The sequence below is a fragment of the Entelurus aequoreus genome, linkage group LG06 (genome assembly GCF_033978785.1).
Source record: "Entelurus aequoreus isolate RoL-2023_Sb linkage group LG06, RoL_Eaeq_v1.1, whole genome shotgun sequence".
NCBI classification, from domain to species: Eukaryota; Metazoa; Chordata; class Actinopteri; order Syngnathiformes; family Syngnathidae; genus Entelurus; species Entelurus aequoreus.
Window position 1 is genome coordinate 1,538,300 of NC_084736.1, and position 23,778 is coordinate 1,562,077.

Genomic DNA, 23,778 nt, shown 5'->3' on the forward strand with positions numbered 1-23,778 from the left:
TTTGTGCAATTATACCTAATCTATCTGCTAAGATTTTAAAAGTTGTGTTGATTCAAATAATAAAATATCTCTCTAAAAGAACAAATTCAGAAAAAAGAGCCAAAAATTGGACTGTATAGAAAATAGCTGACATTTTTAAACTAATAATAATATATTTAGTCACCTATAGCACAAAGTTTCATCTTTAAATATATATATATATAATATTTGTTTTAGTATTTTATTTTCTTAAATACAAGCATTTCAAAATGCATCCCACCCATGTTTGATTTTTCTTTTTTGGTGGAAAAACTTTAAAATATTAGAAGTGCTCAAAATAAAAATAAAATATACTTAAAATATAAACAAAGTTTAGTTAGTTAATTAAAAAATTAAATAATACTAACTTATTGATTAATTAGAAAAAATGCAACAACCATAATAAACAGTATCTAGTCGATACTACTATGATTACATCGATATTTTTTACCGTCACAAAATCTTTAAAAAAAAAAAAAATCATATTATGTTTATAAACTCAGGGAATACGTCCCTGGACACATGACAACTTTGAATATGACAAATGTATGATCCTGTAATTACTTGGTATCGGATCGGTACATACATTTGTGGTATCATCCAAAACTAATGTGAAGTATCAAACAACAGAAGAATAAGTGATTATTACATTTTAATAGAAGTGTAGATAGAACATGTTGAAACAGAAAATAAGCAGATATTAACAGTAAATGAACAAGTAGATTAATAATAAATTTTTACAGCTTGTCCTTTATAATGTTGACAAAATAATAGAATGACAAATGATACAATATGTTACTGCATACAACAGCAGACTAATTAGGAGCCTTTGTTTGTTTACTTACTACTAAAAGACAAGTTGTCTAGTATGTTCACTATTTTATTTAAGGACAAAATTGTTCCTCGATTGCAATAATAAACATATGTTTAATGTACCCTAAGATGCTTTGTTAAAATAAAACCAGTAATGCCATTTTTTTGTACTCCCCGTTATTTAGAAAATTATCGAAAAGTATCGAAATACATTTTGGTACCGGTACCAAAATATTTGTATCGAGAAAACCGTAATAAACGCTGTTAAATGTGTAACTGAACATTGATATTTTTGTACAGGCAGAATTTTTCACACATTCAGTTAGGCAGTTGCACAATCGTATTGTTATTTTAGTCTATTCTTACATGGGAAAAAAACTAAAGTAAAAATGTAACAAAAAAAGAACAAAAAAATTGGTACGTAATGAAATAAAACTGAAATGTTCTAATTAATGATTAATAATAATTAACTAGTCACATGTACACAATATCTGCTTTTAGCATTTTTTTTTGGTAAAAAAATATCAATATGGCCCCCACATACTTTGACTTGGTGGAAAAAGTTTGGACACCCTGAACTGAAGTATCAAAGGTATCGATATTTTGATTTGAGGATTGATATTATAACGAAAATATTTCAGTATCACTACCCGTGCCATAAAAGTACCGATTCGGTGCCCATCCTGCAATACATAAAGTTGTTAAAGAACAATGTCATTAATTAAAAAAAAAACTTTTTACATGCTCAAGAAATATAAACATATTCAAACCTAATACTTATTTCCAATCTTTATGATAGTATGAAATGAACAACAGACATATCGTACAATGTAACATAAATCTTTTCTAAGATGTGTTTTCTCTCCCTCTCTCTGTGCAGAGTGTTCGTTCCCAATTACGTATCCAAAGTCAGAGTTGAGCTGGTGAACTGCGGCATGAAGGACACAAGCAACGACACTTCTTGTCCCGTGGTGTTGAAGATGCGAGCGCGGGCGCCGCCTGTGCACAACTCAAGTGCCCTCGACTGCAGGGAGTGGAACCCATGTGAGTTGGATGCCTCCGTGCCGGTGTGGGAACAATGGTACTACATCCTGGTGGAGAGATACAACGCCAACTCCAACGTTTACTTTCGCATCGGAGTGCAGGTCACAGGTGAGTGGAGTGTCAACATGATGGCAGATACCTGGACGGTAGAAAGAGGTCCAATTCAAGGTCTCTATCACACCGTTTTTCAACCTTTTTACAGCCAAGGCACATTTTTTTCATTGAAAAAATCCGGAGGCACAACACCAGCAAAAATCATTAAAAAATTTTAACTCAGTAATTTGTTCTCGCAATTGTTGAATATGACTTTAAACCATAGTGAATTATAGTGAAGTGAATTATATTTTTATAGCGCTTTTGTCTAGTGACTCAAAGCGCTTTACATAGTGAAACCCAATATCTAAGTTACATTTAAACCAGTGTGGGTGGCACTGGGAGCAGGTAGGTAAAGTGTCTTGCCCAAGGACACAACGGCAGTGACTCGGATGGCGGAAGCGGGAATCGAACCTGGAACCCTCAAGTTGCTGGCACGGCCACTCTACCAACCGAGCTATGCCGCCCCATAACCATAAACCATAAACCATAACCCACTATGCAACAGCTCTTATCTCAAAGTAGGTCTACTGTCACGACCTATCACGTCACGCCATGACTTAAGAGTGTATTTGGTGTTTTCCTGTGCGTAGTGTTTTAGTTCTAGTTTTTCGCTCCTATTTTGTTGGCAGTTTCATGTCTTTCTTTGAGCGCTATTCCCCGCACCTGCTTTGCTTTAGCAATCAAGACTATTTAAGTTGTGCGGACGCTATCCTTCTTTGTGTGGACATTGTTGATTGTCATGCCACGTAAGGATGTACTTTGTGGACGCCGTCTCTGCTCCACACGTGTAAGTCTTTGCTGTCGTCCAGCATTCTGCTTTTGTTTACTTTATAGCCAGTTCAGTCTTTGTTTTGTTTTGCATAGCCTTCTCTAAGCTTCAAAGCCTTTTCTTAGCGGCACTCGCCTTTTGTTTATTTTTGGTTTAAGCATTAGATAGCGTTTGACCTGCACGCTGCTTCCCGCTGTCGTCTGCATATCGTGATCACGAGAAACCATCGTCATCGTTCCCGACATCTACAAAACAATTAGCTACCTGATGCCATCTACGGATATGGAAGAGTATTACACGGTTACTCTGCCGAGGTCTAGACAGTACAGACACTCAACAACGGCACATTATTTGCGGATTATAATTACTGGTTTGCAAAAAATATTTTTCACCACTTTAGGTGAAATTACATAGACTCCCACGCCACACCAGACTGTATTTCACGGCACAGTGGTTGAAAAATACTGCTCTATCAGATATGCAGTGATGGGCAGTAGCAAGCTACATGTAGCTATGCTACGTAGCTCAACTATATTTTCCTGCAGATTGGTGGTAGCTTAACTACTTTTTTAACATGTAGCTTTTCCTGTAGCTTAGCTACTTTTAGAGCCATGTAGCCAGGTAGCTTACATCAAAGCTACAAGCTACAAAGACAGAAAATGGACAATGACCTGGATGAATGAGAACATCCATATATTTGGAGAAAATCCATGATGATTGGTTGGTGTTTGAGTCAATGTTCCCTCTAATTGTTCATGTGTGTGAGCAAACGCAAAAACTCCTTGAGCATTGAGTGGAGCACATGTGAGCAACATCAGACATGCACGCTGTGGCCACACCAGCAGCACACCTGTGCCAAACCTACTAAATAACAAGTTAAATGTTTTATTATTACATCAATTTCCATGAGATGATTGTCTAAAATAAGTGTTTTGGCCCGCTTACAATGAAAATAACAAATTTGTTTTTCATGAGCTGAGTACTAGTGTTGTATGTCTGGGTGGGAGTCCTGCTTTGGAAATAAGTTGTACCCCTTTCAGATATCGCATTTAGTTCCCATTGAAACATTCACATGTTGCACAATGAGATGTACACATGCAATCATGTGTACATTCTTGTTTGTAAATGTATTTTTTAAATATTTGCCAGTTTTTTACCATAAAAACAACTTGTAACCATTTTTCCATTTACAGTAATACATAATAAAAATTATAATGGTAGAATTTAGAGCAAAACTTTGGCAGCTCAGTTGGATCAATTTTACCGTAAAAAAACAGTGGCACTCTTTTCCATTCCATTTACAGTAATATGCTGTAAAAACTACCACTAATTTTTCCAGTAAAATTCTGGCAACTGAACTGCCGTTTAAAAAAAATAAAATACAAAGATTTATTTACAATATACATAAAAATATAATAGTTAAATGCATAGGCAATTATGTAATACCATGAGGCGAATCCTTGTACATTTATATTCATATCGTTGTGGTTTGTGCAGTCCTTTGAGGCATTTGTGATTAAGGGCTATATAAATAAACATTGATTGGTATACTGTATTATTCATTGTTACAAGTGGCCCTCTGAGGGCAGCCATAACTGCTATGTGGCCCCCAATGAAAACGATGTGATGTTTTCTATGTAAAATCTAGCATCTTTATACCTTTTAATTGTTAGTGTTGTATTCGTGTTTAGAGAGTCGCTGAAAATGAGCTTCCCCTACCTGAAAGACCAGCAGTCACCACTGACATAAACTACAAAGACGTGTTTTAAAAGGACTGCAAATTAAAAATCAAACAATGACCCCTTTAAGTCAATTTGATTTCTATCGCGTCGATTGAGACGTTATCTCAAGGCACCCTAGGACATGAAGCCTGTCTGGATCCACACTCCTTATACATGAAAGGAAACTCACTTCTAAGGACCTTGAACGCCCTGCCTAGATCAGACCTCTGCTTCAATAAATCAACAGAAACTAGGGTTGTCCCAATAACAATAGTTTGGTACTGGTACCGACATTTTGGTACTTTTCAGTACTATTCTAAATAAAGGGGACCACAAAAAATGGTTTTATTTTAACAAAAAATCTTACGGTACATTGAACATATGTTTATTATTGCAATCAAAGAACAATGTTGTCCTTAAATAAAATAGTGAACATACTACACAACTTGTCTTTTATTAGTAAGTAAACAAACAAAGACTCCTAATTAGCCTGCTGAAGTATGCAGTAACATATTGTGTCATTTATCATCCTATTATTTTGTCAACATTATGAAGGACAAACTGTAAAAATTGATTATCAATCTACTTGTTCATTTACTGTTAATATCTGCTTATTTTCTGTTTTAACATGTTCTATCTACACTTCTGTTAAATTGTAATAATCACCTATTCTTCTGTTGTTTGATACTCTTTGATACTTTGATAAGTCCTCATGTGTCCAGGGACATATTTCCTGAGTTTATAAACATAATATGAATTTTTGAAAAAGGAGAAAAGATTTTGTGAAGATAAAAAATATTGATGTAATCATAGTTGTATTGACTAGATACGCTATTGTAATTGGTATCATTACAGTTGATGTTAGGTGTAGATCCACCCATGGCATTTGTTTACATTCAGGGGTGCTAGCTTGCTGTGAGTGGTGAGCAATTGTATCCTCCTAGGGTGTGTAGATTAAGATTAAGATTAAAGTACCAATGATTGTCACACACACACTAGATGTGGTGAAATTTGTCCTCTGCATTTGTCCCATCCCCTTGGGGGGAAGCAGGTTTTAGTTATTCCTCGTCCTCCAGTGACAATGATATTGTAAGAAAGTTACTTTATTTGTCGCCATGGAGGCGAGGATTAGTGATTTAGAAGTAGCTAAAACACTGCCGACTGCAGATGGATGTTAGCTGCTAGCTAGCTAGCCATGTTTTAAAGCACCCTTTCCTGAGGGCGTTTCAATGTTATAACTTCACCTTTATCTTTAGTTTTTAAGCCAAAATGCGTCCGTTCTCCCTTTTCTGTCCAAACACTGTGTCTGCTTGTAAGTACTCTGTGTGTGCGCGCTGCCGAACATGCTCCTCTGCTCGTAAAATCAGCAATGTCATGACGTGACCTAAACAAAAATAAAATAAAATGGGGAACTGGTACTTTTCAAACAGAGCATTGTACCGTTTTTGATTCACTAGTACCGTGATACTATACTAGTACCGGTATACCGTACAACCCGAATAGAATTTAATCTTCAAGCAAAATTTCAGGCGTTGTAGGGCAGAAGTATCCAGACCCAAGAGGCCCCTAAGGAGGTTTGTCGCTGAAGGGGCCCCACTGTGGGAGCACTAAAGAGTCTGTTAGTCCCGCGTTAAAGTGCAGCATGTTGTTTTAAGCTCGTGAAGAGCAAAAATATCCTGTGCTCTTATTACCCGCGAGGGGGGTGGAAACTGCGGGAAGTCCGCTACCGCACAAAGACACCCCCCCTCATCATCCTCCCTCCCACTGTTCGACATTGTGCTATACAGTGCACCTTGTCACCATGGCAACACAGTCACTAATTATTCACAGTCTGTCTTTTCCCCTGCTGGCCAGGCTGATCTTACTTGACCTTTAGCAGGTTTCAACTGAAGACCACTTCAGGACCATCCAGAGCGCATCTTGCTCTATTCGGACTTTTCCAACAGGAAACTAGGCTGCCCTTTATTATTTATTATTGTTGTTTTTGCAATGCAGGTTCTCTGTAGACAATTTGGCATTGAAGAGGGAAGAACACAAGCCAAATCTTTGGATTATGAATGTTATTGAGTTATCGAGGCCCCCCTCGACATTTTGATTATTCCCACTGATATTAAAATTCCTATCACAGCTGCAGCCAACTGCCTTAAGTGTTTTAACAGCCTGAACAAACTACTTTACAAACCATGCAGAGAAATAACATTTGCGCAAAGCAGGCCGGGCTCCAGAAACCTTTGCAGTCCTTCTCCCTGGGGAGGCGCTGCTGTTTGACTGTCGCCATCAATGACCATTTCCCAGCGAGTCGCTTTGTGTTCAGTGAAAGCACACTGCCGCGCAATTACCGTGAATCTCTGTCTCATTAAAAAGCTTCCTGTTTACATAGGAGAAGCCTGCCGAAGGGGATGATCTGCAAACGACTCTTTTGCTAAGCGAGCGCGCCTAATACTGCAAGTGAAATAAGACGGCCTGTTATTTCTTGTATGTGGGAGACGGGCTGTGGATTAACAACAGCCCCCGCGTTCACCCTCACGCCCACTGTGGTGCCTCAAGTAAAGTGTTAGGAACTGTCAAAACACCAGCATAAATTTCATCATTTTACATTGAAGAGGAAAATGAAGGCAAGCTACTTGTAAATGAATGGAAACATCTGTAGACGTTAGGGTTGCACGGTATACCGGTACTAGTATAGTATCGCGGTACTAATGAATCAAAAACGGTACTATACTCTGTTTGAAAAGTACCTGTTCGCCATATTTTTTTTTACAGACGTGACGCCGCGTTGTCACGTCGTGACATTGCTGGTTTTACGAGCAGAGGAGCATGTTCTGCAGCGCACACACACGGAGTACTTACAAGCAGGCACAGTTGTAGACAGAAAAGGGAGAATGGACGCACTTTGGCTTAAAAACTAAAGATAAAGGTAAAGTTATAACACTGAAACTGCCTCAGGAAGAGATGCTTTAAGACATGGCTAGCTAGCTAGCAGCTAACATTCATCCACAGTCTGCAGTGTTTTAGTTACTTCTAAATCACTAATCCTCGTCTCCATGGCGACAAAGTAGGTTTCTTACAAGTATCATCTCTGCAGGACGAATATGCTAAATATGCTTCACTACACACCCTAGGAGGATACAATAGCTCACCGGCGTCACAATGTAAACCCATGGGTGGATCTACACCTAACATCCACTGTAATGATAGCAAGTACAAGAGCGTATCTAGTCGATACTACTATGATTACATCGATATTTTTTACCGTCACAAAATCTTTTTTCCTTTTTTTAAAATCCACATTATGTTTATAAACTCAGGAAATATGTCCCTGGACACGTGAGGACTTTGAAAATTACCAATGTATGACCCTGTAATTACTTGGTATCAGATCGATACCTAAATTTGTGGTATCATCCAAAACTAATGTAAAGTATCAAACAACAGAAGAATAAGTGATTATTACATTTTAACAGAAGTGTAGATAGAACATGTTGAAAGAAAACATAAGCAGATATTAACTGTAAATGATTAATAATCCGTTTTTACTGTTTGTCCTTTATAATGAAGACAAAATTTAAAAAATGATAAAGGACAATATGTTACTGCATATGTCAGCAGACTAATTAGGAGTCTTTGTTTGTTTACTTACTACTAAAAGACAAGTTGTCTAGTATGTTCACTATTTTATTTAAGGACTAAATTGTTCTTTGATTGCAATAATAAACATATGTTTAGATGGATAGATTTTTTCTCAAAATAAAGCCAATAATGCAATTTTTTGTGGTCAACCTTTTTTTTTTTTAGAAAAGTATCCAAGTATCAAAATACATTTTGGTACCGGTACTGGTACCAAAATATTTGTACCCTAGTAGACGTACATGTAAATCATTCATTACAAGATGGTAGGGGTGCACAAAAAATCGATTCACATCCGAATCGCAATTCCTTTTTATCCCGATTGCAAATTGATTCAGAATTTTCAAAAATCGATAAAAAAAGAATACACTTTTTAAAATATGTTCACCATGCAACCAGAAGAACATTTTTAAACTTGTAACTTGTTTTGAAAAAGTTTCATTATAAATGTTAAACCAAATAAAACATTGCGAGAAGCGGTTTAAATCGATAATCGCGTTGAATTGATTCTGAATCGAGTCGTTGCCACAGGAATGGAAACCGAGTTTCCTCGGGTCATTAAAAAGCAATAAAAGCCATCATATTGATTTTGTGGAAATTAAGGTCTTAGATGGGATTAAAAACCATTAAATACTAGGGGTGTAAAAAAAAAAAAAGATATTTTCAGATTAACCGTTATTCCTATTTGTAATGATTCTTAATCGAATAAAACAAATCTAAAATCTTTTTTTTATCTGTCCTGTCCAGGCACTCAGACAAATCCTATTGTTGATGTAGATGATCTACAGTTGCGATCAAAAGTTGACATACACTTGTAAAGAACATAATGTCATGGCTGTCTTGAGTTTCCAATCATTTTTACAACTCTTATTTTTTTGTGATAGAGTGACTGGAGCACATACTTGTTAGTCATAAAAAACATTCATGAAGTTTGGTTCTTTTATGAATTTATTATGGGTCTACTGAAAATGTGAGCAAATCTGCTGGGTCAAAAGTATACATACAGCAATGTTAATATTTGCTTACATGTCCATTGGCAAGTTTAACTGCAATAAGGCACTTTTGGTAGCCATCCACAAGCTTCTGGCAAGCTTCTGCTTGAATTTTTGACCACTCCTCTTGACAAAATTGGTGCAGTTCAGCTAAATTTGTTGGTTTTCTGACATAGACTTGTTTCTTCAGCATTGTCCACACATTTAAGTCAGGACTTTGGGAAGGCCATTCTAAAACCTTCCTTCTAGCCTGATTTAGCCATTCCTTTACCACTTTTGACTTGTGTTTGTGGTCATTGTCCTGTTGGAACACCCAACTGCGCCCAAAAGCCAACCTGCGGGCTGATGATTTTAGGTTGTCCTGAAGAATTTGGAGGTAATCCTTCTTTTTCATTGTCCCATTTACTCTCTGTAAAGCACCAGTTTCATTGGCAGCAAAACAGGCCCAGAGCATAATACTACCACCGCCATGCTTGACGGTAGGAATGGTGTTCCTAGGATTGAAGGCCTCACCTTTTCTACTAAAAACATATTGATGGGTATTGTGGCCAAACAGCTAAATTTTTGTTTAGACTGGCCTGCCTGTAGTCCAGACCTGTCTCCCATTGAAAATGTGTGGCACAATATGAAGCCTAAAATACGGCAACGGAGACCCCGGACTGTTGAACAACTTAAGCTGTACATCAAGCAAGAATGGGATAGAATTCCACTTGAATAGCTTCAAAAATGTGTCTCCTCAGCAGGGGCGCCGCTAGGGATTTTGGGCCCCATGAAAACAATCTTTACAGGGCCCCCTGTATTATAATTGCATCATCATTAGGGGCCTCTCTGGGCCCCCCTCCATCACGGGCCCCTAGAATCTGTCTCCTTTACCCCCCCTTTTCGGCGCCCCTGCTCCTCAGTTCCCAAACGTTTACTGAGTGTTGTTAAAAGGAAAGGCCATGTAACACAGTGATAAAAATTCCTCTGTGTCAACTTTTTTGCAATGTGTTGCTGCCATTAAATTCTAAGTTAATGATTATTTGCAAAAACAAATTAAGTTTCTCAGTTCAAACATTAAATATCTTGTCTTTGCAGTCTATTCAATTGAATATAAGTTGAAAAGGATTTGCAAATCATTGTATTCTGTTTTTATTTACCATTTACACAACGTGCCAACTTCACTGGTTGTGGGTTTTGTAGAAAACACATTTAAAGGCCAGAATAAAAAGGCTATGACTGTATTGATTTATTTTTAAACTGCACTGGTGCTTGAAAAGAAGTGTTCTGTTAACTAGGTACAGATGTAGTTTGCACATTTACACCACTCAGCAATTTTGTGCTAAAGGACACTTCAGTAGCACTCAGACCAGACAAGAGTCCCCATTGTGTGGTGTGCAGTGATTAGGACACAGCAATGGAATCCATGACTATAAACATGTAGGTTTTAACCTCCTCTCTGCATTCTGTCCTAGACTGCACCAAGTCCAACACGTCCAAGGAGCAGTCGGAGGCGCCAGGCTCCTCCATGAACATGCCACAGTCTTTTGGCACGGCCATGGCGTTCTCCTTGTCTGACACCCTCTCCATGGTGGCGCCGTCCCACAACGCCACTCAGCTGCACACCTCAGGGGACAGCGTGGTGTACCTGGCCCCGCCCACCGACACTGACAAGTGCTGGCCTATCCGCCCGACTCTGCGCAATGAGCTGGACACCTTCTCCGTGCACTTTTACGTCTTCTTTGGTCCAAATATATCCGTGCCGCCCGACAAGGCGGCCGTGTTCGCCATCAACTTGATGCCCGCCTTGGACAGTGGTGGCATTCTCAACATGGAGCTGAAACTCAACATGGTGAGTACAATATATTTTCTATCATTGGGAATCACAACACGCTGCAACATTTATCCAAAGATTTATTTCAAGTCTTTTTCCTGTTGACGTAACACATTGGTGTCCAAAGTGCGGCCCGGGGGCCATTTGTGGCCCCGCATCTAATTTTTTTTACAGCCCGCGGCACATTCTAAAAATACTATTAGTAAAAAAAACATAAGAAGTAGAACAAAAGCGCAAACATGCCTACAGTTAACGAGAAAATTGACACCAATAACACAAAGCTGCCATGCAGGCAGTTCTTTCTTTAAACTATCATTGCTCAAAAACTATCAATGGCTCAAAATCATTGTTGTTTTGAATTATTGACCTATTCCAGGCTCCAATTACTTCACGTCAAATCTTCCACTTTGAGATATGTAGACACTAGGTTTGTACGGTATACTGGTGCTAGCAGTGGCATGCCGTCAGAGCCAGCAAGGCCTTCTCTGCTGGCCTAACATAACCACAAGTCATGATCATAATTAAAGATGAAATCATTTTTTTATTTACTTTCCCTAAATATCTAAAATTATTCATATTCTCTTCATGTCATATTATGCTCATTCCAGTGCTGTTGTTTTTAGTTTTAGTTTGTATCCAATCAGAATTCACCTAGCTTTTGTTGCCATGCTGTACCAAAACTGCCCGAGGCCTTCAGAATCAACAATGCGGGCAACGTAAGCGATCGGGCACATACAGGTGATAGACCGTTGCGATAGCCAATCAGATCACGAGCTGTTGTCAGTAAGGCCTTCTAGCTGGATGCTAACTCAGCTGTTCTGGCTATGAAATGGGTAAGTGGCCACCATTTCCACTCGAATAAGCGGACTATGAGGGGTACCACTAGCTTATACGGCGTCAAATAGGTGCTACAAATTGTGAGATCACATTTTTAATTTTTAAAAAAACGTTTAATATGTTTTTTGCATTTTTTATTTTGACAGTACCACATACGATATGTTTTAATGGCTGATGCGTTTTAATTGATTTTTAAATGCACCAGATGTTGTTCACTGTTGAGGTGCTTCAATACAAGTAGTGCGTAAATGTGTTTCTGTATAGTATTTCTTCAGCAATGGTCATGTGGTGACATAAATGATGGTATTTTGAGATGTAATCATTGAAGTCGGACATCACTGAAGGCCTAGGTGGGAAACGCACGGCTCGCCACTGGGTACTAGTATAGTATGTACTAATGAATCATAAACAGTACTATACTTTGTTTGGAAAGTACCGGTTCCTCATTTATTTATTTTTACGGGCATGACGGCGTGTCGTCACGTCGTGACATTGCTGGTTTTACGAGCAGAGGAGCATGTTCGGCAGCGCACACACACGGAGTACTTACAAGCAGATAAAGTGTGTAGACAGAAAAGGGAGAACGGAGGCATTTTGGCCTAAAAATTAAAGATAAAGGTGAAGTTATAACACTGAAATGCCCTCAGGAAGAGGTGCTTTAAGACATGGCTAGCTAGCCAGCAGTTAACATCCATCCGCAGTCAGCAGTGTTTTAGCTACTTCTAAAGCACTAATCCTCGCCTGGGTTATTGGTGACACATGAAGAAAAGTTGCAATTTTGAATCAAAGTTTTGTCAGGCAAAGTGTATTAACCCACTGTTACTGAGAGTGCGATATATCACATTTCTCATGTGTTTTTATGCTTGCTTACCTCACACAAGAAACTGTTATTGGCTCTACAGCCTTCCCGGCGAATCTTCACTTCCCATATTTTTCTCCTCTAGGGGTTCTTCCTGCATTTTTTGCGAGTTGTGCTTCCCCACGCCGCACAACAGGGCATGTTTACACGCTAAACAATCTTTAATGAAAAGAAATGTAAAATGAGGACGTGCAGTGTCGCTTTGCTGCCTGCGATCCAAGGTCTAGAGCGGCTTGCCTGTGCCTTACTGATGCCACTACATTTTATATTGGACAGTGGGGTTGCGCCATTGGAACCAAGGATTTCTTTGACAAAGAGCATTAAAAACTTGATGAAGCAATTTCTGTAGAAATTGCGCATGAATGCTGAAGTTGAACTGAAATGCTGATGGAATGTAGAACGAATGTAAGAATAGTTTGAATGTTGAAGAGCTGACGCTGAACTGAAATTCGGGCCTCCTCAAATGATGTGACGGGCCTTCTTAAATGATGTGGCGGGCCTCCTTAAATGATGTGGCGGACCACGTAAAGCGATGTTGCGGACCACTTAAAATGATGTGGCGGGCCTCCTTTAATGATGTGGCGGGCCACATAAATGATGTATCCGGCCAACTTAAATGATGTGACAGGCCTCCTTAAATGATGTGGCGGGCCCTATAAAGTAATGTGACGGGCCACATAAAATTATGTATCTGGCCACCTTAAATGATGTATCGGGTCACATCAAATTATGTATCGGGTCTCCTTAAATTATGTGGCGGGTGTCCTTAAATGATGTGGCGGGCCAAATTAAATGATGTGGTGGCCTCCTTAAATGATGTGGCGGGCCCTATAAAGTAATGTGACGGGCCACATAAAATGATGTATCTGGTCACCTTAAATGATGTATCATGCCACTAAAATGATGTCGCGGGCTACCTTAAATGATGTGGCTAGCAACCTTAAATGATGTATCAGGCCACCTTAAATGATGTATCGGGCCACATTAAATGATGTGGCGGGCCACCTTAAATGATGTGACGGGCCACATTAAATAATGTGACGGTCCACCTTATATGACGTGGCGGGCCACCTTATATGATGTGGCGGGCCACTTAAAATAACGTGGTGGGCCACAAAGTAATGCGGTGGGCCACAAAGTGATGTGGTTGGCCACATAAAATGATGTGGCAGACCATATGAAATAGTGTGGCGGCCCTCATTAAATGATGTGGCGGCCCCGTAAAGTAATGTGACGGGCCACATTAAATGATGTATCGGGCCACCTTAAATGATGTGGCGGGCCACTTTTTATGAAGTGGTGGGCCACAATTGAATGATGTGGCGGGCCACAATTGAACGATGTGGCGGGCCACAATTGAATGATGTGGCGGGCCACAATTGAACGATGTGGCGGGCCACAATTGAATGATGTGGCGGGCAATATTGAATGATGTGGCGGACCACTTAAAATAATATGGTGGGCCACAAAGTGATGTGGAGAGCCACAGAAATTATGTGGCTGGCCACGTAAAATGATGTGGCGGACCATATGAAATAGTCACCTTAAATTATGTGTCTGGTCACCTTAAATGATGTGGCGGGCCTCCTTAAATGATGTCGCGGACCACTTAAAATAATGGGGTGGGCCACAAAGTGATGTGGTGAGTCACATGAAATGATGTGGCTGGCCATATGAAATAGTGTGGCGGGTCACAATAAATGATGTGGCTGGCCACGTAAAATTATGTGGCGGATCATATGAAATAGTGTGGCGGGTCACAATAAATGACGTGGCGGACCACCTTAAATGTTGTGGCGGGCCACCTTATATGATGTGGTGGGCCACATTTAAAGATGTGGCGGGCCTCTTTAAATGATATTGCGGACAACTTAAAATAATGTGGTGGGCCACAAAGTGATGTGGCTGACCACATAAAATGATGTGGGGGACCACATGAAATAGTGTGGCGGGTCACAATAAATGATGTGGCGGACCATGTGAAATAGTGTGGCGGGTCAAATAAATGAGGTGACAGGCCACATCTGGGCACCAGTTCTTAAGTCTGACACCTGTGCTTCAGTAGGTCAGGCCCATAATGTATTTCATGACAGTTGTATGTGTAATTTCTTGATAAAGAACACAGCATAATGAAAAAGAAAAAGGTTGTAAATCGTCAACCCAATAAAAATTGGCATGGGTCCCGTTTTAGGAAATCTGCCATAACTGGGAAGGTCATGTGATTACATTTACTTGATTAATGGAGTCAATTCACACTGATCAGGAATCCAATATGAATTGTTGCTCAAGTTGCCCTGGTGTACAAGTTGAGACAGACCCAACAGTGCCTCTGCTGGTTGCAGTCAAGTAGTGCAAGCCATTTGCCCTCATATGCCTTAAAGGGGAACTGCACTTTTTTTTTTTTTGCCTCTCGTTCACAATCATTATGAAAGACATGACGACAGATGGATTTTTTTTTTTTTGCATTCTAAATACTGAATAAGCGTAAATAAAAGTGAGCTTACAGCGTAGCCAATTTGAGCTCCACTATTCCACCCATAAAATTTGATAAATAACCACTCAAAAAGCGCACTCAATTCACATTTCGTGACTTGATTATTAACCAAGTGTTAGTTATATTTGTATTATAAGTGCTTAAACAGACTAACTATAGCGACAACATGTGGGCCTATGTTTACATCACTGTGTGTTCTGCTGCTTCCTCGATTCCTTTGCTCGTCAAACTTTATTGTAGATCATAAATTCTGCCTCTCACCTGGATAGTAGAGGGACGAGGACGTGTTCGGACAAATTGGTACACTTTGACAGCCAATTTAGACACGAAAATAGTGAGAACAACACAAAAATAAGCTTTTCTTCGAAAGGATTATGAATCATTCTTCATCCAAACGAGAATATACAAGATTCTATCAGTCGGTATCCTAATAACAGCAGACGTTGTGCACTAAGTGATGTTTTATTATGTTTGTTGGCTCTCATGAAGTCTGCAGTGAGCAGAAATCAGTGATGGAAAAAAAAAAAGCAAACGTGATGCGTTCTTGAAATGAATGCTTAAAATGATCAAAAGACGTAAATATTCAATGTTATAATAAATGTTACTACGATACATATATACTTACATCCTGTATATAAAACTCCAATGGAGGTGTTTGTATGTTTTTTTAGGGGCTCTATTGGCAGAATTTAACGACTCACATCGGATCCATTGTAAATGGACTTTTCTATAAATTTACTGTATTTTTCCGAATATAAGGCGCATTTAAAATCCTTTCATTATCTCAAAAATCGACCGTGCGCTTTATAACCCGGTTGTCACAGCTCTGTAAAGCACAGTTTAAGAGGAACCCAAGGATGCATACAAAAGGTGAGTTGAACAGTTCTTTACTGAAGTTGTGTACTCACAAAAAGGCGCTCCTCACTGGAGGGAACAAAAGGCGACGGTGCAAAAAGGAGAACTCAAAATAAGCACCGTGGAGAAAACAAAAACTAATATATAAAAATAGAACAAACTTGGGTCGGAGTTGCAAGACGTGCTTCCGCCGACGTAGACACCAAGCTGGATGGCACCGGGAGTTGCCAGAATGACAAGCTGCAAAAAACACGAAACATGGAAGCCATCAGAAGTGGAGAGCCGAGGAGTGGAATCACCAAGTGCCATCCAGCTGCCAAGGTGCTGCTTAAATAGCATCAGGGTAAATTGGGAGCAGCTGTGCACGTCTCACAACTCCGCCCACAATGGGAACACAGGAACTCTAAGGGGAAGGAGAAATTAAGCTAAGGTCAACAAGGTCAACTGCACCAACAAAGGAAAACTAAATACAAACCACAAGGTGGCAGCAGGTGGTGACAGTATCTCCCCCTTAATCAACGGACGCCACCTGGCGGACCTCCTGGTTTTTCAGGAAATCTGTTATAAAAATCGGTAATTAGCGTTTTATCAATGATCAGGGAACGAGAGATCCAGGAACGATCCTCTGGGGGGTAACCCTTCCAGTCGATCAGAAACTGCACCCCCCTGCCTTGCCTCCTGGCATCTAGGATGGTGTTGACTATGAAGGCCGGATGACCCTCCACCTGCAGAGGCGCTGGGGGAGACACTGATGGAGGGCTAAGGTCGCTCGACTCGACGGGCTTCAGGCGGGAGACATGGTAGACTGGGTATGACTTAAAAGACTTAGGTACCTTGAGTCGAGCTGTGACGGGAGTAATCATCCGCTTCACCTCGTATGGTCCAATGAATCTCGGTGACAGTTTCTTCGACTCTCCTGGCAGTGTGATATCTCGGGATGATAGCCAAACCTTTTGGCCGGGTTTGTAGTCCGGGGCTGGTCTGCGATGACGATTTGCCATGGTTTGGTTTCGTCTGGCAGTGCGAGATAGGGCAGCACGGGTATCACGCCACACACGGTGCACCCGGCGCAGGAAGGCAGTCACGGAAGGGACTGCGGATTGTACTTCCTGAGAGGAAAATATAGGAGGTTGGAAGCCATGCCCCACTTGAAAAGGGGACCGGCCAGTAGAAGAACAAATGAGTGTTACGGGCATACTCCACCCAAGGGAGATAGGTGGACCACAATGATGGATGTTGGTGACAAACACATCTCAAGGCCGCCCCCAAGTCCTGGTTGGCTCTTTCAGATTGTCCATTAGATTGCGGGTGGTATCCTGATGACATACTAACGGTGTCCCCCAACAGGTTGCAGAATGATCTCCATGTAGCAGATGAAAATTGAGGACCTCTGTCTGACACCACATCCATGGGGATCCTGTGAAGACGAACCACATGGGTAACCAGAAGTTTGGCGGTTTCCAGGGAGGAGGGAGGTCTACGAAGGGGGACAAAGTGTGTGAATTTAGAGAATCTGTCTACAACGGTGAGGACGACAGAAAACCCCCTGGAGATGGGTAGACCAGTGACAAAGTCCAGAGCAATGTGCGACCATGGACGTGAGGGGATGGGAAGGGGCTGCAGCAACCCCGCAGGAGCCTGAGGGGAAGCCTTGCTCCTGGCGCAGACAGGGCATGCAGCCACACATTTCTTTGTGTCAGTGTGGATGGTTGGCCACCAGAACCGCTGAGTGAGTAGGAACTCAGTGCGTCTGGCACCTGGGTGGCAGGCAATCTTGGAGGTGTGAGCCCAAGACAAAACTTCTGGACGGAGGGTTCTCTGCACAAAAATGCGACCAGGGGGGCAGCCAACAGGAAATGGGCAGTCCTTCATAGCCTCCGACACACGCCTCTCAACCTCCCACTGTAATGCGCCAAGGATCCGGGACTGGGGAAGGATGGTCTCTGGGGGAGTGTCTTCTGTTGGAGGAGAGAACATCCTCGACAAGGCGTCAGGTTTACCATTGAGTGACCCTGGGCGAAAAGTGATACAGAAGTCAAACCTTGTGAGGAATAGGGCCCACCGAGCCTGGCGGGGATTGAGACGTTGAGCAGAGTGGAGGTAGGCTAGGTTACGATGATCCGTATAAATGATGATTTGATGTTTAGCACCCTCCAGCCAGTGCCTCCATTCTTGTAGGGCCAGGACCACTGCCAGAAGGTCTCGGTTCCCAATATCATAGTTCCTCTCTGCAGGTGAAAGGCGTTTGGAGAAGAAGGCGCAGGGGTGCAGCCTCCGATCGGCACTGGAATGCTGGGACAGCACAGCCCCTACAGATGCATCCACCTCAACAAAAAATGGGAGATCATGATTACAGTGGACTAATACAGGAGCAGAGGTAAAAAGAGATTTAAGGCATCGAAAAGCCTGGTCAGCCTCTGAGGACCACACAAAAGGAACTTTAGAGGACGTTAATCTATTTAAAGGCTGTTCTACTTTACTGAAGTCTCTAATAAAACGTCGGTAAAAGTTAGCGAACCCTAGAAACCGTTGCAACAGCTTCCTGGATGACGGCGTAGGCCAGTCTACCACAACTTGGACCTTAGCTGGGTCTGGCTTAACCTGCCCCCTCTCTACAATCAGCCCCAGAAACAACACTGTGGGAGAATGAAACGTGCATTTTTGCGGTTTAACAAGTAATCGGTTTTCTAAAAGTCTCTGCAAGACCAGACGGACATGCTGATGGTGTACTTCAATGGAGCGTGAAAAGATAAGTATGTCGTCCAAGTACACTACTACGAAACGGCCTATCATATCGCGGAGAACGTCATTGATCAAACACTGAAAAACACCGGGAGCATTTGTGAGGCCGAACGGCATGACGCAATACTCAAAGTGGCCTAGAGGAGTGTTAAAAGCAGTCTTCCATTCATCGCCCTGATGAATGCGCACAAGGTGATACGCGTTACGTAGATCTAATTTGGTAAATACTACCGCCCCATGCAGAGGCGCAAGCGAAGACTCCAGTAGTGGAAGGGGGTATTTATTCTTAGCCGTGATCTTATTTAGGGCTCGGTAGTCTATACAGGGTCGCAACCCTCCATCCTTCTTCTTAACGAAAAAAAAAACAGCCGCCACGGGAGCGGAAGAGGGACGAATGTGTCCGGCGGCAAGAGAAGAGGAGATGTATTCCTCCATAGCCTGTTGTTCGGGACGCAAAATATTGTATAGTCGTGAAGAAGGTAGTGGAGACCCTGGAAGGAGGTCAATGGCACAGTCATATGGGCGGTGGGGAGGTAGCGACGTAGCCCGGTCTTTATAAAAACACATCACTAAGCGAATGATATTCTTCAGGAATCAGTGAAAGATCAGGGGGTTGAGGACTAGGAAGAATGACAGACTTAGTAGGAGACGAAGCGGAGCGCAAACAGTGATTATGACAAAAAATACTCCAATTACTAATCTTTAGTGTGGTCCAATCTATGCTAGGACTGTGACGTTGCAACCACGGAAGGCCAAGAACTACAGGTGCTGAACGACAAGGCATTATCAAAAAACTAACCTTCTCACGGTGATTTCCCGAAATGAGGAGGGATGTGGTGTGTGTTTGATGCGTAATATTAGCCAAGTGACGCCCGTCAAGTGAGCTAACAGTCTTAATGCGTTCCACACCCACAGTAGGAATCTTTAACAACTCAACAAGCCCACTGTCAATAATGTTCTCATCTGCCCCTGAGTCAATTAGTGCCTTAATAGGGCACGAGTCCGTCCCCCCCCCATGACAGAGTACCTTCCACTTGGAGTCTTCCCACCAGCGGAGAAGATGCAGATGTTGCCACCGGGACAGGCGGCGAAGGTGGTAATCTTGGCCGAGGAATATCTCCGGTGGAAGCAGGACGGCCCCTCGTAGGGTGCGCAGGACAGCGAGCGACGACGTGGTCCGCAGCTCCACAGTACAGGCATAACCGCAACCTCAGCCGACGAGTCCTCTCCGCTGATGACAGGCGGCTTCCACCCAGCTGCATGGGTATCGCCCCCTCTAGCCCATCCTCCGGGGCACTGAAGTCAGAAGGCGGAAGCGACCCTCCCTGAGGCTTGGACGGTGATTGTGGAGACCCGGTAGGTGACTGCCATCTGGTGGACGGAGGATACCTCCCCTTCTGGGCGTGTCGCTCTCGTAGGCGGTTGTCCAATCGGATAGAGAGCGAAATTAGCTCCTCGAGGGTCTGGGTTTCGTCACAGGCAGCCAGCTCGTCTTGGATGCGGGGGCTAAGGCTAGCCAGGAATATTCCCCGCAATGCTCTCTCCCCCCAGCCACTCTCCACTGCCAGGATCCGGAAGGAGATTGAGTGGTCGGCTACAAAGGAGGACCCCTGGCGAGTAGCGAGGAGGCGACTGCCTGCCTCCCGTTCCCTCACAGGGTGATCAAAAACGCTGCGCAGCTCAGCAGAAAACAGGGGTAGACTGGAACGAAGTTCTGGTTTGCTCTCACATATCTCCATAGCCCAGCGTGCTGCTCTTCCAGCCAGTAGACTGAGGGTATATGCCACACGGGCGGAGTCTGTTGAGTACGAGTGCTGTGCAAATACTAAGGAGCACTGGTATAAAAAAAAGTCTGCATTGTCCAAAGTCCCCCTCATACCTGGGTGGAGGAGGTATGCTGGGTTCTCGGGTAGAAAAACCCGATGTCGAGGCGTCGGAGGAACCAGAGTTTCCAGCTGCAGGTTGAGTTACCTCTGAGCCTGGGAGCGGGTGAGGGACAAACATGCGGGTGTGCATTTCTTGCACCAGTGCTGTCAGGTTAGCCAAACCTTGTTCATGATGACTTATTTGCTGGCCATGAGCCCTGAGGGCCCATCGGACAGGATCTTCGTCTGCGGGTTCCATAATGACTTGGTAATTCTGTCACAGCTCTGTATAGCACAGTTTAAGAGGAACCCAAGGATGCAGACAAAAGGTGAGTTGAACAGTTCTTTACTGAAGTTGTGTACTCACAAAAAGGCGCTCCTCACTGGAGGGAACAAAAGGCGACGGTGCAAAAAGGAGAACTCAAAATGAGCATCGTGGAGAAAACAAAAACTAATATATAAAAATAGAACAAACTTGGGTCAGAGTTGCAAGACGTGCTACCGCCGACGTAGACACCAAGCTGGATGGTTGCCAGAATGACAAGCTGCAAAAAACACGAAGCATGGAAGCCATCAGAAGTGGAGAGCCGAGGAGTGGAATCACCAAGTCCCATCCAGCTGCCAAGGTGCTGCTTAAATAGCATCAGGGTAAATTGGGAGCAGCTGTGCACGTCTCACAACTCCGCCCACAATGGGAACACAGGAACTCTAAGGGGAAGGAGAAATGAAGCTAAGGTCAACAAGGTCAATTGTACCAACAAAGGAAAACTAAATACAAACCACAAGGTGGCAGTAGGTGGTGACACCGATACGCCTAATGTAAGGCATAATTCTGGTTGTGCTTACTGACCAGGAAGCAATTTTATTTGGTACATGGTGTAATGTTAAGTGTGACCAGTAGATGGCAGTCATACATAAGAGATACGTGTAGACTGTAATGGCAGTAAACAACACCAACATTTTAAATGTTCCATTGATAATATAGAACATTACAGACGGCGCTCAAAAATCTGTCAAAATATTTTTAGTACGACATTGGTAAGCGTCACCTTGATGGATTTTCGGTGCATTAAACATACAAATATTATTAAGGTGTGTGTATAAGGACCGCAAAATGGCACCTATTAGCAGACATATTATCTGGCGTTTTGTTTCGTAATATTATGCAGGACCAACTTTTCTTACCTTCTGGTACCTGCTGATGTGTATTTGGGATCTGCATAAGTCCTGAAAATGTGCGCGTGTCTGCCATTGTAGTCAGTGCCGACACCGTAGTCATAAGCTTCTTCTTTTTCTCTATTTTCTTGTTATGGGACATTCATCTTCCGCTGTTGCTATTTGTAATATTAAGTAGTGTAAAGTTCTTACTTACATCTGTCAGTAGACTTGCTGTCAAAGCGCTAAAAACTGTAGTGAGTTTACATTATTCACCCACGGAACTTTAGTTATTAGAGGGTTCCGATCGGACGTTTTTTCACGGGACACATTTCCGGCGTTGTTGTTGCACTAGTGAGCCACGGATGAGGAGATGCTGCTCCATTATTGATTGAAGTAAAGTCTGAATGTCATTAAAACAGTTAGCTCCGTCTTTTGACACTTCTTCCACTCCCGTCCTTGCACGTTACACCGCTACAACAAAGATGATGGGGAGAAGACGCTGTCAAAGGTGAACCACGTAAATAAGACCGGCCACAAAACGGCGCATCCTGAAGAGACGCTCAGAAAGTTACTTGAAAATGGTCTGTAAAACATAATCTATGCAACATTTTCACCAAAGAACCACTATTACATGTTATGTAGACCACAAGGAAGTGAATTTAGAAAAAAATCGTAATATGACCCCTTTAATGCGTATTATAATCCGGTGCACCTTTTGTATGGAAAAATACCTGAATAGACTCGCTCATCTGCAGTGCACCTTTTAATCCGGTGCGCCCTATAGTCCGAAAAATACCATATTTGATATTTAGAAAAAAATCAATCTGTCGTCATGTCTGTCATAATGATTGTGAACCATAGGCACAATTCCAAAAAAAGTGCAGTTCCCCTTTAAATCAATCAAGGATAAATTGTACAGCAACATAAACGATCAACAAATTCAGGAATGTGTTATCATGCCCATCCCCAATGGCGAGTGTTAATCATGTGGGAGCAGAGAGCGACCCAAGAGAGAAGTCAGGGTGGACTCCTGACACTCTGCAGTGTATTAAAGGCATGAAGAATATGCCAGGAGGAGTTTGATGTTTCTTTGTTAACTTGTCCTTCAGCCGGTAATGGCATTAGCAATGCACCTGCAGCGACTCTGGAGGTCTACAGGGAGACACAAGCTGCCAGATGGACTTTTAATAGAAAGCAGTCAGTCAGTGTTGAAATAACAAGAGGATGACACATCCAATCCCAACTGCAGACTTTGATTGTTCCCTGCAAATGCATACGGCTGCACAATATGTCTTTTTCATATCTTCTTGGCACGCTGACTGATCTCAGCTCTTAGTGGCAAGTCCTTCTCATTTAGTCTACGCCACAGCATCAGATCTTATTCAAATTATGCCTTGGCAAGACAAGACAATACTCTACTGACCAGGTTTACCTAACATTTGAGTAATATTCTGTTATGAACTGTCTTTGGTTGGACCCAAGATTCTCCAGTATGAGGCAGGCAAAGCATCTCAGAAAAGGTTTCAGTAACCAAACAACAATGAACTGCCGGTGCAAAGAAACACCAAGCGTTAAATAAAGATGTGTTTACACGTAATGTTTCTCAAACTGCTGTGAAGCGTGTCTGAACTATGGCAGTAAGCCATAAGCAGTAAGCGTGGTTCATCTGTGGATGTTCTCATTCATTGTAATCTCAGGACATTCACCCCATCGCAACTGGACTCTTTGGTTTGTCTTAGAAGGGGTTTCGCTTCTCATCCAAGTAGGTGTCATCAGCTCATGCTCATAGACTTAGATTGGTCAGATCTAGTCTTAGACTTAGATTGGTCTGATCTAGTCTTAGACTTAGATAGGGCAGATCTAGTCTTAGACTTAGATTGGGATGATGTAGTCTTAGATTTAGATTGGGCTGATCTAGTCTTAGCCTTAGATTGGGCAAATCTAGTAATAGACTTAGATTGGGCAGATCCAGTCTTAGACTTAGTTTGGTCAGATATAGTTTTAGACTTAGATTGGGCAGATCCTGCTGATGACTCCCTGCATGACTCAGACTTGCTAGGGAGGCATATTTCTCC

The 23,778-nt window shown here is 42.2% G+C and overlaps 1 protein-coding gene across 1 annotated transcript in view; it reads left to right on the plus strand.

The window, feature by feature from the left end:
• The window catches only part of LOC133651713 (transmembrane protein 8B-like), a 182,256-nt gene that overhangs the window by 70,773 nt on the left and 87,705 nt on the right, over positions 1–23,778 (plus strand). Inside the window, exons 5-6 of the mRNA XM_062049764.1 lie at positions 1,712–1,983; positions 10,535–10,911. Of these exons, the coding sequence (XP_061905748.1) occupies positions 1,712–1,983; positions 10,535–10,911 (649 nt within the window). The remainder of the gene's footprint in view (positions 1–1,711; positions 1,984–10,534; positions 10,912–23,778) is intronic.